The sequence below is a fragment of the Grus americana genome, chromosome 10 (assembly GCF_028858705.1).
Source record: "Grus americana isolate bGruAme1 chromosome 10, bGruAme1.mat, whole genome shotgun sequence".
Lineage (NCBI taxonomy): Eukaryota > Metazoa > Chordata > Aves > Gruiformes > Gruidae > Grus > Grus americana.
This window is the reverse complement of record NC_072861.1, coordinates 1508441-1523263: the sequence shown is the minus strand read 5'-3', so window position 1 is coordinate 1523263 and position 14823 is coordinate 1508441. Positions and strand designations below refer to the sequence as shown.

At 56.5% G+C, this 14823-nt stretch overlaps 2 protein-coding genes across 5 annotated transcripts; one reads left to right on the top strand and one right to left on the bottom strand.

Annotated features, from left to right (window-relative positions):
* Positions 1-1971: 1971 nt before the first annotated feature.
* Positions 1972-5400, bottom strand: B2M (beta-2-microglobulin). The gene is made up of 4 exons (XM_054836767.1): positions 5249-5400; positions 4652-4930; positions 4056-4090; positions 1972-2370 (listed from the first exon to the last, which is right to left on the bottom strand). Exons 1-3 carry the CDS (start codon positions 5313-5315, stop codon positions 4077-4079), a joined length of 360 nt encoding a protein of 119 aa, XP_054692742.1. The 5' UTR covers positions 5316-5400; the 3' UTR covers positions 1972-2370; positions 4056-4076.
* A 709-nt stretch (positions 5401-6109) lies between these two features.
* PATL2 (PAT1 homolog 2) lies at positions 6110-14363 on the top strand. 4 transcript variants are annotated; one of them, XM_054836765.1, is made up of 19 exons: positions 6110-6561; positions 8315-8417; positions 8593-8915; positions 9019-9087; positions 9200-9379; positions 9636-9803; positions 9918-10004; positions 10516-10670; positions 10808-10891; positions 10973-11111; positions 11237-11357; positions 11438-11535; positions 11926-11970; positions 12130-12281; positions 12529-12688; positions 13058-13198; positions 13293-13390; positions 13467-13616; positions 13998-14363. In XM_054836765.1, exons 2-19 carry the CDS (start codon positions 8363-8365, stop codon positions 14035-14037), a joined length of 2265 nt encoding a protein of 754 aa, XP_054692740.1. In that variant the 5' UTR covers positions 6110-6561; positions 8315-8362; the 3' UTR covers positions 14038-14363. The 4 variants fall into 4 exon arrangements, with proteins under 4 accessions (XP_054692740.1, XP_054692741.1, XP_054692738.1 ...); XM_054836766.1 differs by lacking the exon at positions 6110-6561 and adding an exon at positions 7644-7753 and having other exon boundaries at positions 9200-9265; XM_054836763.1 differs by lacking the exon at positions 6110-6561 and adding an exon at positions 7644-7753.
* Positions 14364-14823: the final 460 nt, after the last annotated feature.

Here is a 14823-nt window from a genome sequence, read left to right as displayed (position 1 = left end):
GATTCCCACAGAGCTGGAGCTGTGGTGGTAGAGCTGCGACTGGGCGTGCCGCAACATTTCTCGCTTGGTTCCACTTTTCTCAGAGGGCATCTGCATTCAGCCGTATGTCTTGAAAGATTCTCCCCTCCTCTTGCACCCCATTCCTTCAGCTTTTCTCCCTACCATGCAGGCATTTTAAAAAGCTTTAAGAAGTCCAAAGAGATGTGACGTTGAAGAAGTTGGTCTTCAAAAAAGTTTTCCTAACTTGTTCTCCTAGAAGTTGATTTCCTAAAACCGCTACTATTTGGCTGACTCAGGAAATAGTTTGCTCGCAGCAAAATTGCTTGTATTTATACAATATATATATTATTTTGTTTCATGCTTTAAATTTGCCCTCATCAACTCCATCTCCTGGGAACTTTTGCTGAAAAGCCAGCAGCAGCAGTGCAGCTACACCCTGGGTACCTTTGGACCCCACCAAACTGGACCCCAAGGATCCCTGATAAAACAGAGGTGTTTTTTTTCTAGATATGGTCCCAAAATTCAGATGTTAATCAAAACTAGCCATTGTCTGGGACTTGCATGCATCATTCTCCCCCAGAGGGGGGGATTTTTGAATACGCCATCAAAACATTTCCTAAGAAAGACCACAAAAACCCAACAGATGCCATCAGTACAACAACTTCGCTGGTGTGGGGAGATATTGCTGTAAGTTTCCTTTGGAGACGTGGTTGTCTCATGTTGCCTGTGCCACAGTGTCTTCAGTTTCTGCAGTGGACTCTACTCATATCCTAATTAGGACGAGGTTTTCCTGTTGCTGTGATGCACCCAGCCATTACTCTCTGATACTCTTGAGGATAGTAATGGTGAAGCTGAGGTGGTGGCAGGCACTTTGGTGGAAGAGGAGGAAGCCAGGACATGGTCTGTCTGTGACTCAAGCCACCTCGGGCTCTCACAGGAGGCTGCGCTGCTCTGCTGGGGTCTCTGGAGGAGGAACCCAAACCCTTTCCTCCCTCCCAAACCATCTTCTACCACAGAAGGACCAATGTAGGGGCTGGCACGGTCCTTGGCTGCTCTCCATAGTGTGGCTGGCGTTGCAGGCTGAACCATGTGGTGGTTCTGGCGAGTCCCACCGTCCCACTCTGGGTGATGAGTGTTTTGCATGACTGCCCGGGCATGGCATCACCAGCTCTCCTGGTTTGAACACTCCTCAGATGAGCAGAAAGGGATCCAGTCCCTTCACCCCAGCAATCTCCGACCTGGGTGTTGGAACTGCAGCAGTTTGGGTTTTCCTAATCCTTAATAGAAAACATGGTTATAATGGAAAAAAGCTATGAAATGAGCCAAGTTCCCTCAAAATGTGAAGTGTGTGTTCTGCGACAGCAGTCACAGCAAATCCTAATATAGCCAAGAAGAGACGTGCGATAGATCACACCCACTGGGTTGCCAGGAATCCTTGTTCACATATACGAGACCCACACTGATTAGATCCTCCTTGATCCAACGCTCATCAAGTAATCATACTGATTTCTTCATTAAATAAAAGCAGGCTGATGGATTCTACCGAGTAGACGACCAGCCCCCAACGTGGCTTTTCTGTGGAGTCAGCTACTTGCGGAAGAGAAAACCAGAAATTAAAGTCACTGACACGCATGTCTGTTTCCCCTCGTCCCAGCTTTACACCACGCACCCCCAAGAAGCACCAGCTGGAGTTCTCCCCCTTGAAGTGGGCACCACATCCTGCCCAAGTGTCCCCAAGGTCACTTTGTCCCCTTTTTTTTAAACCTTGTGCCTTCCCTTCAGAGTCACACAGGAGCCTGTGGCCAGACAGACACCCACATAAACCAGTTAAACCTTTTTTTTTTTTTTTTTTTGATGGAAAAGTGTTCCTGCGCCATCTCAGCAGGATAAAAAAGTGCAGCTGAGCACAGTGCTGCCCCACGCACAACCCAGTGGCCATTGGAGCCCATGAAATCAGCTCAGGTTGTCATATGACTGTGAAGAAACATTTTAAGGACCACACCAAAGTCCTCCAATTTTATTAAGATAAAAATCCATTACAATTCAGAGCACTGAAGAGCTAAAATTACTTTTTAATCAGTAACATGGACATTTACAGCTATGTGCTCAAAAAAAAAGCCTAGCTCGCATATTTCTTTGTGAAATTATATTCTAACGATAAGCGTTATAGAGAATGAACTCTATGACTATTGCCTTTGTTCATCATATTCACAAGTGAGATCAAAGAATAGAATCATAGAATCATTAAAGTTGGAAAAGACCTTTAAGATCATCAAGTCCAACCAACCCAACATCACCATGCCTACTAATGTGAATAAAAAGGACAGAAGCTCAAGAAGATTTTGACTTGCAAGGCAGAATTCTTCAGACCTGCATGGGGGAGAGGAGATTGACATCAGTTAATCTGTTCGCACATTCAACTGTAATTATTTTAGGAAAGAAAACAAAAAAAAGTGTTTTCCACAAGGGAACTCTGACTGCAGAGTCCCAGCTGCAGACAGACAGACAGACCCATCTTCCAATTATATTTAGTTAAAAATCCTGCAGAAACTGCTTTTCCATCCCCTCCTTGGTGGGGGTTCAACAAGCAATCCTCTGCCAAAATGATCCTTGCTCTCCATCCACCCCAAGCACCAGCTGCACAGATATTCTCCCTTTATCCTGCTCTCAACTTCTCCATCACAGCTCAGTAAATCCTTGGTCCCAGACTCTAGCGAAGTCACCAATGTCCCACCTCCAACCAAGCTTGGCATCCTTCACCATCGGTGACCTTCACACTGACATCCCACCAAAGCCACCGCAGTCCACACAAACCAGAAGAGTGGCCATATCTAATTTTCCAGAGCTGTTACCCAGAAATGTCTGTACTGTATCAAATCACAGGTCCCTTCACCTCAGCATCTCGTCTCAAGCAGCAGTTTGAAGCAAGCCTTCAGCACTTACGGCATCCCTTCTAAACATCCTTCCAATCCAACCATTTCTGGCTCTGGGGGATCTCTTGAACCTTTCACCAGCCCCCAATATCACCCCTCAGCCTTTCTTCTGCAAATTTAAGAGCATATCTTCTTCTGTTGTCCCCCACTAGAAAGATGGTCAACTGACCTCTGTTTTCTCTTGTCCCTGGAAGCCCAGCATCGCTCCTAGCATTTACTGCTCTACGGCAAGAAAGGTCTGGAGAGCTTTAGAGGGACAACAGCATTAGGCAGCGACAGGTAGAGGACTCGGATCCATCTAGATCTTCCCAAGAAGTGCCCAGGAGAGTTTTTCTGGTTTACAAAGTTCATTTGACTCATGATTCTGTCTGTCTAAAAGCCATCAATAATATTTTTCTGGTCCAATGTGGAGAGCATTTCAAGTGAGGTCTTGCCAAGGCTTGTCCTGGGCGCAGTTAATAATTATCCAGCCTCTACCAGGGTATGTATTGCAACTATGTCAGCTAGACCACACATCTTTAGTTTTCTTTTCCCTGCCAAGGGTTAAGGTAGTATTTACCCGATTGCTAAATCCAGATCTGTTAGGCCCAGATAGCTTGAAGAACCTGGAGCACTCGGACTATGAGACACCAGTGAACCAAGACTGCTTCCGGTCTGGCAGCAAGACAATGATTTGCGCCTCATAAATATCACATTACCGAGCCAACACCCTGCTTGCCACAGAGTTAACGGGCCTGCCTCCTGCCAAGTCACGGGGCTTTCCAAGTATGGCAACTTCCTCCTCACCAGACAGAGGATAGCACCACAGGGTATGGAGGAGCGCTAGAGGACCTGTGACAACTCTGAATGATATCTGGCAGACACGTGGGGAAGTTTTGTTCCAAGGGGCTCCTTCTTTTGAGGAAAGGAGACTCTTGTAGGCCAGGTATGGCTGAGAACTGGCCAAAATAGTGGTTAGAAAGGGTATGGGAACAGCCCTGCTCCCAATCAGCAGCAACGCTATATTTTTTGGGGGGTGGTTGCTTTTGTTCCTCAACTCTTGCAAGCTACAGACTTCCTCGTACATGAAGCAGTCCACATTCCCCTTATCAGCACAGCATGGAGCATCAGTGTTTAACTCACCGTGATCATCCCAGACACAGCTTAGAAGTCTGCATCTGCAAGAAAGAAGGGGAGAGTGTCAGGCTTCGGGGCAAATAGCACCCCCTCTCACCCATCACCACAAGCCCACCCCTGCTGGAAACAGCCTCAGTGCAGTAACCGGAGAGCTGCCCTTGCTTGGCTGGCTGCTTGCTGCAGCAGGCTGGGTCACCACGATCAGTCTGTACCGCTATATCCTTCTTTATATTCACCAAATATAAAGCCAAAAATCAATGCATGACTCATCTTTTTCTAGGCAAGTTCACCTAGAAAGAGGTCAGAGCGCTTGCTAAGGGTCATCAGACACAGCATAACCAAAAACCTACAGATAATACCAAGGCAAGTCTTCCCTGTCTGCTACTAACGAACTCTTTCGTGGGTATGCATACAGAGCCTTTTCAGCAGCCCAGCCAAAACCAAGTTAATTTTCCACCAATAACACAAGACCTTCAAAATCCACCCCATTATAGCACCCTGTTTCGTGAGAAGGGGAACAGAGACACCGTAGATATAAATTAACAAGCACTGCCTTCTGCACGTGAACAGCAGCAAAGCTTGAAGAAGGCGGCACATCGTACCCCATCGGAAGGACTGTGGCTCCGTGAAGGTGGAATGGGCCACCTTGCAAACATAGACATCACCCTTCTTGGGAGTGAACGGCGCGTATACCAGGCGCTGGAAGTGCCACTTGCTGTTGAAGGACATGTCTGCGTAGTTCACGTTGCTCATGGGCTCCCCGTTCTTGAGGAGGGTGATGTCAATCTTCGGAGGGTGGAAACCACTCACGAAGCAGTTGAGGGTGTTTTCCTCTCCCTCTACGGCTTGCGTGCGGGAGTACACCTCCACCTTTGGTGCCTCTGGAGAGGGGGGTAAGGGGGTAGTGAGAAGGAGGGCTAAAGCAGGCACACCTTGGAGAAGTCGGTGCCCACCCACCCACCCGAGCATGGTAACGGGTACCCTCACAGGACCTCCCCCCCCGGTTCACACCGGTAACAGGGCCCTCACCGCCCGCCCCCCCCCCCCCAGCACCGAGCCCCTCACAGCACCTGCCCCCTCCTTCCCCCCAAACCGTACCGGTATCAGGACCATCACAGCCGCCCCCCCACCCCCGCCAGTAACCGGTACCGAACCCCTCAGCACCTCCCGCCCCTCCCTCCACCGCCCCGGGCACTCACCATCCGCCTTTCCCAGGCCGACCAGCGCGATCAGCACCAGGACTCCCACCTTCAGCGCCAGCTCCATAGCGGCCCGCCGCTCCGCTCCACTTCCCTCACAGATTAGTCTGTGCCGGCTCACCGCCGCCTTTTATAACCTCTGTCGCGCCCGGCCAATCGCATTACAGGACAGCCTTGCGCATCATCAGTCTCCAGGCAGAGAGGGAACTGAGAGGTTAGGCGAGCCCGCCCGCGTGATAGCATCGCTTTCGCTTTCGCTTTCGCTTCGGGTCTGAGGCACCGCCCGGGGCTTTGGCGGGTCCGGAGCCGCCCTGGTGCCCGGCCGCGGCTCTGCCCGGTGCCACACCAGCCAGAGCTACCCCGGCAGCGAGTGGGGCTGCTGCTGTGGCCGTACCCCAGGTCTTTCCTGCCCCGGGGCTTGCTCTGCTCTTGGCCTTCACCTCAGGGATGGAGGCATCAAAGGTGTGAAATGGTACCGGGTCCCAGCTGCCGCTTCCCCCGGCCTTGAGTGGGGTGCCTGTGGTCAGGAACCCTCACTGAGAGCAGGTCATGGAGCAGTGGCCACAAGGTGCTCACCTGGCTCCTGCCTCTCACCAAAAGGGAGGTAAAAAACACCTCTCGTGGAGGATTTTGCAGCCAGGGCTGGCATTAGACCAACAGCCGATGCTGTCACAGCCTGGCCGCCTTCCTTGCTGAACCTCAACTTGCTTTCTTCCGAAGCCTGTGCATCAGCGTCTTGGTCTGGCAGCTGCGGGGTGGATTGACGCTGCGATTCAAGCGCAGCACGGGCTCCCTGACATCAAATAGAAGAACCCAGAGGTCAAAGAGACAAGTTTTCTGGTGCCGCCTCCAGAAAAACTATGATCACCGTAGCCCAGCTAGGCTAGGTACGCCTCCAAGTGGCTTTATAACACTACAGGCACTGCTGAGAGAAGTACAGCAGCTTTGAATAGCAGCATGAAGAAAACCAAGGTTTAAAAAAAGGAAAATGAACCAGTATTAAAGAGCACAGATATTTTATACACCTGGGAGTTTGTCTGCTTGTGGTCTGACAGATCAGGTACTGCCTCTCTTTAGAGTCATTGTTTTAGACCAGGAAGCAGATGTATATTGTCCTCCATCTTGCTGCATAAGGATTAAAAAGTTGGAAAAGAAAGCCACTACTAGCAGGAAGAGAACAGCAGTATCATGGAGCTCCTCTAACTCTGAGCCCCTTTAAGACTTGCCACCTGAAAATATGCCATTTAAAGACCTATCTTTGATAAAAATCAATAAAGCACCCATGGAGAACATCCCCCACCCAAAGGCAGCAGGTAAATCAGTAGAGACTGAGCAAATTAAAACCTGCAAATACTTGTTATCAACCCCCACTGGACCAGCTCTGAGCCGAGCTCTTGCTCGGTTTGCTGGCTGCCCAGTGCCGGCGGCCACACAGCTGCTATTGAGTGTTTTTGCTGTGAGATAAGGGGACGCAGCTGCCACCGGAGCTTTATCAGGGATCTCAGGGCTTTGGCAGAAATAAACACCGACTGCTGTGTCGGTGGCTGAGCTGGCATGGCGGGGTGGGGTGGGGGGGGTGTCACTGCTGACCTGCAGGCTGGTCCATCTCTGCCCAGGTGAGCAATCCCCTTGGCTCAGGGAGGATTAATTACACAAATAGCCGATTACAGGGCACGGATCCTTTCTCCATGCTGACATCCAGGCTCTCCCTATTGGGATGGGAGTCCCTGGAGATGACTCTGCTGTAAGCAGCAACACCTGGCAGATTTTCCCTGTAAAGATAAGGTGAACCATGAGTTTCTCCCACGTGATGTTTCTAAAAGGTTGCGCCGATTTGGTTCAAACAGCCAAATCTTCCTCTTTTAAGGTGCTTCTGCTTTTATTAGCAGAAATATTTGGGGAGTGGGTGAGGTCTGACACAACTGAGCCACTCCCAGCATTCAGGGGGATGAGGGCAGCCTGCTGTGCTTTGCAGGACACAGAGATTTACAGTGTCTTCGCCTTAGTTTTGCTCCCCTGTGCTTTCATATCTACTGCCATAATTCTCCGAGGTGAGCTTCCAGCCAGACTGACCACATCCCGCTGGTTTTCCGTGATGGCTCAGAGGGGTACAGGTTTGGAAAACGCCATCACTGGCAGGGAACGATGAGAGCAATGGAAAAAGCCGGGCTGGGGTTTTCTGTACCCCGAAAGACGCAGGTGTTTGCAGTTTTACACCCCCTTTCGCGGTGAGGTCATTAAACCTCATCTCCATCCCTGTCCCTGCTCCGCGCACCGCCGGTGGTCCCGGCCTCGTGGGCGGGGCCTAGCCGAGGGGGCGGAGCGAAAGGACGGCGCAGGACGCAGCTGGGCGCCGCCATGCTGTACGGCAGACGCATGCGCAACGGCGCGGTGCCGCCGGAGCGGCGGCGGCGGTCCGTAAAAGGCGGCGGCGGGGGCAGCCCGGCCCCGTAGAGGGTGGCGGGCGGGCGGTGCCGCGGCATGGCGGAGGGCGGCGAGCCGGTTGTGAGTGCCCGCCCTGCTCCGCCCTGGCACGCTGCTCCCGGCCCCGGGGCCGCCTCCTGTCCCGCTGCCCCGGTCACGCCCCCCTCCCCCTCCGTGCCGGCTCCCCCGGGGCCGCCTCTCCCGGTGCTGGCTCTCCCCGGAGCGGTCGGTACCGGAGAAGACAGTGCCCCGGAGGTGCTGGTGGGGTGTTTTTCCCTGCCTTGTGGTCGGGTGCCGTTCGTGCTCTGGTAGCGAGGCGTTCACTCTGAAGCCTAATGGTGTCCGCCAGCGCTAGCCACGCTGGTGCTGTTCCTGCGCTGGCCACCGTCGCCTCTGGGTGGCCACAGCCCTGGTGCCGGCAGGCTTCGATGGGCTCCCGCACTGAACGAGCGGGTCCTGCCCTTGCTGGCAGTGCCGGTGGCTCACGCCTTTCCCTTTCCAGCTGCGGAGCCCTGGGGGCTGCCTGGCACTGCCGGTGGTTTAGGGGGGAGGCTGGGTGCCCCGCACTTGAGGGGGGCAGGTTAGGGTTACCCCTCCCCTACCTGTCTCCCTTAGCAAGGACCCTGCTGCTTTTGACTCCAGATCCTTGAGGACTACCTGCTGGTGGAAGATGCGCCTCTGCTGGAGGAGATGGCCGAGGAAGATGAAGAGCTCGACCTGTACAATGAGATGACTTTTGGGTTAGGTAAGATCTCAGGGTCGGGGAGATCAGCCAGCACCCAGTGGGGTGAGGAGGATGGAGGTGGGGGGTGAGGAAGGTGTCCTCCTGCCGGATGAGGAGTTGGGTTGGGAGCAGAGACCCTGGTGGGCACTGCCCAGGCTCTCACCCACCCTGACGTGCTCTCCTTCTCCCCTCCAAGACCGAGACTCCACCGAGGAGGATGTCACCAAAGCCCTGATGCCTCCTGAGACGAGCCCTGAGCTGGCCGAAGCGGTGGCAGAGGAGACCGAGGCCGGGGAGGAACTGGGGCCCGGAGCAGCTGACCAGCCGGAGGAACTGGGAGAGCCCCAGGAGGAAGGTGGGATGGAGCCAGAGGTCGAGCAGGTCAGCTCCGAGTTGGAGGAAGAGGAGGAGGACCTGGGGGCTGAAGAACATGAGGAAGACCAGGAGCCTTGCGAGGAGACCAATGACCTGGGAGACCCAGCGGTGATGAAGGCCGTGCAGAGCAAACCCACGCTGGAGGTGATGTGTGAGCGGGGAGGGAGGGGACCCACCTGGTGGTTTGGTCCTTGCCTGAGGGTCCTGTGCCGGGGCTGAGTGTGTGCCTGTACCTCTTTGCCCGCAGAGCCAAGACTCGGCGGTGCTGGATAGCAGGATTGGTGCTTGCTGGGCAGAGTTTGGCAAAGAGGATACGGTAAAAATGTACCCCCCCCCATCTAGTGATGGGGCTGAGCAGCCTCTGTGGCGTCCCCTGCCCCTCTCCTCCTGTCCTCCTTCCCTTTGCTGACCATCTCCCCATCTTCCAGCTGGCAATGGATCCCGCGGTGTGGGGCTCCTGCCCCGGCAGCATCCCGCCCCACCACGTGCTGGAGGTGGGTACCCCCCGCCAGGCCCTTGGGGACCAGCCAAGGGCTCCCCAGTACCCTGAGCTAAGGGTCATACAGATGATTTGGGGTGACCACGGAACCTCCAAAGCCTCGTCACAGGTCTGGCGGTGCACGGACGTGTCTCTTGGGTGCCAAGGCTGTGGGCGGAGGTGCCCACCCTAAGCAGAGCCTGGGTTTGAGTTTGGGGGGACTGGGACCCCCATGCCAGGTGTCCTCGTAGGTCCCCTGCTGTTGCATGCAGGCAGGATGGCAGCTGAGCAGTGACCAAAAGCTTTGGTGAGCTGCCTGATGCTGGGGGAGCTAAATTGATCCCAGCTGGGCCCCGTTCCCATCTCCTGCTGCCTCCTCCCTGCAGGATAAAGCCATCCTCCAGGTCCTGGAGAGGCCCCCACCATCCACCAACGTGGCCCTTGACTTTCTTGGCTCCCCTGTGCAGAGGGGCTACGGGGGCTCTCCCCGACTCAAGCGCCCCGACTTCAGACTGATGTCCTCCAAGTCCTTTCCCCAGCGCTTTCTCCGGCAGGTAACAGGTTTCAGGGGGCTCTTGCATCCCCTCTTTCTCTGCCCTCCCCACCCCAGAGGTGCAGCCTCAAGGACAGCCTTGTCTCAGCAACACCTCCCATCTCCTGCCCTGCAGCAGTCGCCTCTGATGCCTCGTTCCCCGTGCTCCCCTCGGCCCTTCACGCCGGCTCGCAGACCCTCTCCGCTCTTCGCTTCCAACCAGGTAACTCAGTGGGCTGTGAGCCACCGCCATGTCCCCTCTGAGGTGGGCCTGGAGCAGCAGGGGACAGGGACAGTGCCTCCCCAAAGCTCTGCTGTGCCCAAGGCAGGCTTTACAGCTCTGTCTAATCCTTAGCGCCCATCTCCGGCGTCTTGCTGACAGGGAAAGAGGAGCCACCAGCGTAGCCGTTGCTTTATAAATCTATTTGTCCCAATGTCCCCATGGGATCTACACCGGACATGGTGTTGTGCTTGGTGTCATGCTGCAGCACTGGTGATAAACCTGGGGCACGCAATCCTTGGTGATGCCTGGGTCCCCTTGCCTTGCTCAGCTCGTAGTGGCAGGATCCCGAGGGGTATCACCTTGCCGTGGTGTCCCACATGTCCCCTCCGTGCAGGGAGAGGGTGACTCCTGCAAGGGTGGGAGCCAGAAGGCAGCATGGAGCTGGCAGAGCCCTCCAGGACCCTTGGAGGGAAAGGCTCAGACACCTGATCGCTTCTCACTCCCTCCCCAGACTGCAGGGTATGCATCTCCGACCCCTTTCCGGCCCATGTCGCCCAACATCAGCAGCCCGCCACGACCTCTCGCCATGCACTTTGGTCCCATGTCTCCCTCTTTGGACCCCGCACTCTTCTTCAGTCCGTCAGCCAGCGGCCAGCTGAACCTCAGGTAGCAGGATGGCAAGCAGGGTGCATGGGTGGGACTGGAGGAGCCTCATAAAGCAGCTGGGGGGGTTTCCCCCCTCTGGGGACGGCTCTAGTGTGGGTGCTGAGCCCCCTGACTCCTGTCTGTGGTCTCCTTTGCAGCACGCCCAGCCATATGACCCAGCTGCACCCCCAGCACCAGCGGATCCTGACCCAGCGGCAGCAGCAAGGCGGGCAGGTGCAGAGGTAAGGGGGTTCCCGGGGAGCTGTGAAGTAGTAGTGGGGCTCTGGGCAGTCACAGCAGGCTGTGATCTTCTCCTGTGCCAGCATCTCCCCCAAGAAGATGTGGTCTCCTAAAGTGGACCCTTATGCTGGGCTGATGGTCTCCAAGGAGAAGGACTGGGTTGTCAAGGTGGAGATGATCCAGCTGCAGAGTGAGAACATGGATGATGACTACTACTACCAGGTGAGCTCCTGCCAGCAGCACCAGTGGCTTATTCTGCTCCTCAGGGCTGGAACTTCATCTCTTTGGGAGCCAGAGGGTGCCAAGGCTCATGGTGCCTCCCCTCCCGACTATGCCTGTTGTTACAGACGTACTACCACCGGCTGGAGCGCAAACAGGCAGAGGAGGAGCTGCTCGGTGGACGCAACAAGCAGGAGCCCCCCAAGCTGGTCACACCATTCATCCAGAAAGTGGAGACGTATGACTCCGGTGAGGGGCTGGGGTGGGTGGCGGGGAGCCGGGTGAGGAGTTGCGGGATGTGGTCTCACCATATCCCATCTCTCCTCCAGTGGTGCGCATCGCAGGCTCGCTGGGCCAGGTCGCGGTGTCCACCTGCTACAGCCCTCGCCGGGCCATTGATGCTGTGCACCATGCCCTCGTGGAGGAGGTAGGTGAGGGTGAGCCAGGCTGGTGGGTGCCTTGGATGCCTGGGAACGCCGCTCCAAGCTTCTCCCAGGCCCTGGAGCAGCTTAAGCAGGAGCTTTAGGAGCTGCTGTGACCGAGCATGGGTGCTGTCCTGGCTCTGGGTGCTGCCCCAAGCCACGGGATGGGGCGCGCACAGTTGGAACGGGTGCTGCCTCGGTGGTGGCAGCTTGTCCTCTGCTGAGGGGTGGGATGGGGCTCTAGGCAGTTGGAGCTGGCCGTGGCCTCCCTGTGGGATTGCTCTGTATCCTGAAGCCGCCTCTGATCCCCAGGGAGCAGCTGGCCCAGCGCTCTGCCGGCGGCGGTGTCTGGTGCTGGCTGTAATTGTTCTGCCTTCCTTTCTCCCCTCCTGAAGGCTGCGGGGAGCCACCGGCTTCGGGCACTGCACAGGATCGAGAAGGTGAGTGAGCCATGATTTGGGGCAGGGCGGGATGATGCAGGCGCTTGGTTTTATCCGAGGAGCTCTGCGAGGGGACATCTGCCTGGGGAGAAGTCCTGAGGATAACTGGCAGGCGGAGGATGCTCCAAGCTGCCCCCTTACCCCATGTGGTTTCTTCAGCTGTTCCTGCAATTGCTGGAAGTGGAGGAGATGCAGCGGAAGATGTCCCTGGCTCCGGAGGAGCAGCAGCAGCCATGCTGTCAAGAGCAGAAGAACCAAGAAGTGGAGCGTATCTACCAAGCCTTGAAAATCAGGGCTTGCAGCAGTGAAGAGTGAGTTTGTGGCTGTGGGGAGAGGGGGGCGGGTGGCATGTCCTGGTCCTCGCTGGGCTCAGGTGGTCATGGATGAGTAGTTCTGGGTGACAGCAAGGGTTGGATCCTGTCCTCTGTGTGTCACCATGGCCTGTGCTGACCCTGCCCATGAGCCTCCTCCTCCACTGGAGCTGCTGCTGGTCCCTCTGGATGGACAGAGATGCTACAGGTCCCTCGGGATCTGTGCCAATGGAGCCTTCGTCCCCAGGGAGGCAGAGGATGAATTCCTGCAACTCCTGTGTGTGCGGAAGGGCAAGAAACTCACGGCCCGGCTGCTGCCCCACCTGACCCAGGAGCAAGCGGAGAAGATCCTGCTGACCGTCACACACCACCTGCCCTTCCTCATGAAGAAGGACATGTTGGATGAGGCGAGCACCTCCAGCCAGGGCAGGGGCATCCCGGGCTGCCTCTTTCCCCCATTGCTCTTGCTGGGGGGGGGGGGGGGGGGCGGCGCACAGCACCCTGGGCAACACAGAGGGAAGGGGCCCATCTTGCTGGGTCCCAGCATGGCCAGGCAGCTGGTGGGGTTGCCATGAGACAGGAGCCTCTTTCCTTCCATAGGGAGGACGGGTTAAAGCAGTCCTGGTGGCAATCTCCTCTTGGGGGGGTGGGGGGTGGTACAGCGTTGGCCCTTGCGTTGGCCCCCCAGGAGTTGGGATGTGGGGCTCAGGGATGAGGCTGCAGCTGTGATGTGTCAAAGGGTCTCAGATCCCTGCTCTCCCCTCTGCCCTGCCCAGTCTCTCCCCCTGCTCTACAGCCCGCTGAACGAGGTGGTGGGCGGGATGACCTTCAGCAAACTCATCGAGGTCCTGCAGGAGATGACCAGGCCTCTGTCCGAGTCCCCTGAGCTCCCCCTCGCCATGGCCTTGAAGAACCAGGTAGGTGGCACTGAGGAGGGCAGAGCCGTGTGGCGTCCCCAGGGTGTCACTGTCACCACCCAGCTGTGACGTTCCTCCTGGTGCTTCCCCGCAGTTTGGGATCTCCTTGCTCTACTCCCTGCTGAGCCACGGTGAGAGGCTGCTGTCCTCTGACGCACCGCTGGAGCCATGTGGTGGGGACTTCGAGACGTGGTGAGGGGCCGTGGAAACGATGGGGTTGGGGTCACTGGCTGGTTGGGCGCTCAACCCCCTGCATTGATGCCCCCAGGACAGACACGGTGTTCCTGGTTGCCCGGGAGCTGTCACAGGTGCCCAAGGCCTTGCTGGTGGAGCCTCTCTTCTTGCCCAGCAACCTTCTCTCGCTCTTCTGCCGCTACCTGGACAAGCAGACCATCCACCACCTGGAAGCCAAGATGGAGTGAGTACAGCCTGGCACAGGTCCCTGCTTCTGCCAGGGCTCCCTCAGATGCAGCGGGCAGCGTTGGGGGCTCACTGCTTCTGTCCCCTTGGGCACCCCCTTGGACACATTTTCAAACCTCCATGGGCTGAGCTGATCCTTGCAGCTTTGCTCCTGTTTTTAGCGATCCCGGGACCACGACGGCTGGTGCTGGGTTTTGCGTTTGCATCAGGTTCATGAGACCTTGATGATGCATCCCCGTGGGGGGTGGAAAGCCAAGGGGAATCACCCCCAGCAACATAACCGGCAGCTCTGGGGTGGTTGGGCAGGCACGCTCCAGGCAGCTGCCGGCAGCCCGAGCGTGACAACCTGATGTTCTGACCTCATCCTTTTTCCCCGCAGGTGCTCCCCGCTGCCGTCGGAGGCTGCCATGCCATGCTGAGCCCAGGGAGCCGGGGCCAGCGGTGCCGGGAATGGGCAGGGCCCGATGCTGTGACTTTGAGTTTTGAAGCAAACACTTACCCTGGTGCGGGGCACTTCGGGTGAACCGGGCACTGGCAGAGCCGGCGCTCGATGGCTGATGCCGACCTGTCCCGGTGCCCAGGAGCACAGCACGGGGAGGCGGGTAACTTATTTTTGCCTCGCACCCAGCAGCGGTGAGCGCTGGATCACGGCGGGTGTCGAGGTGGGGTCTGCACAGGGGCGCTGGGAGCACCTGGGGGTGAGTGACTTTGTGTACAGCACTTGAAATAAAATAAAAAGGTGATTAACGAGCTCCTCTGGCTCCCACGGGCAGCTTCTGCTGTGAGCACAGGGGTCCCAGAGGCATCGCCTGGGCATGGAGATCCCCTGGGGATCCGAGCGAGCAGTAAAGGGGAAAGAAAAGCAGGGAGGGATGCACAGAGGACCCAAAAGGAGGATAAAGGGGATGGAGGAGAAGGCAGCGTGCTCGGAAGGGAGCGGATGGGATCAGAGGACCCATGTGGCTGGGGATAGAGGGGAGTTGAGCCCCCAGGGAGAGGAATGGGCCAGAAAAGGGGGGGTGAGGGTGAGGTCAGAGCTTGCCCTGAGGGGAAAAGAAGGATCCTCCCACGCAGGAGGGGACGTCTGGGTGCACATGGGGAGGATGTGGGTGATCTTAAACATACATGGGTGGGTATAAAGCACCTCTTCTCTCTGCTGAGCTCTCAGAGGCTAGTCCAAAGGCAGGGTCATGATGAAGTACCTT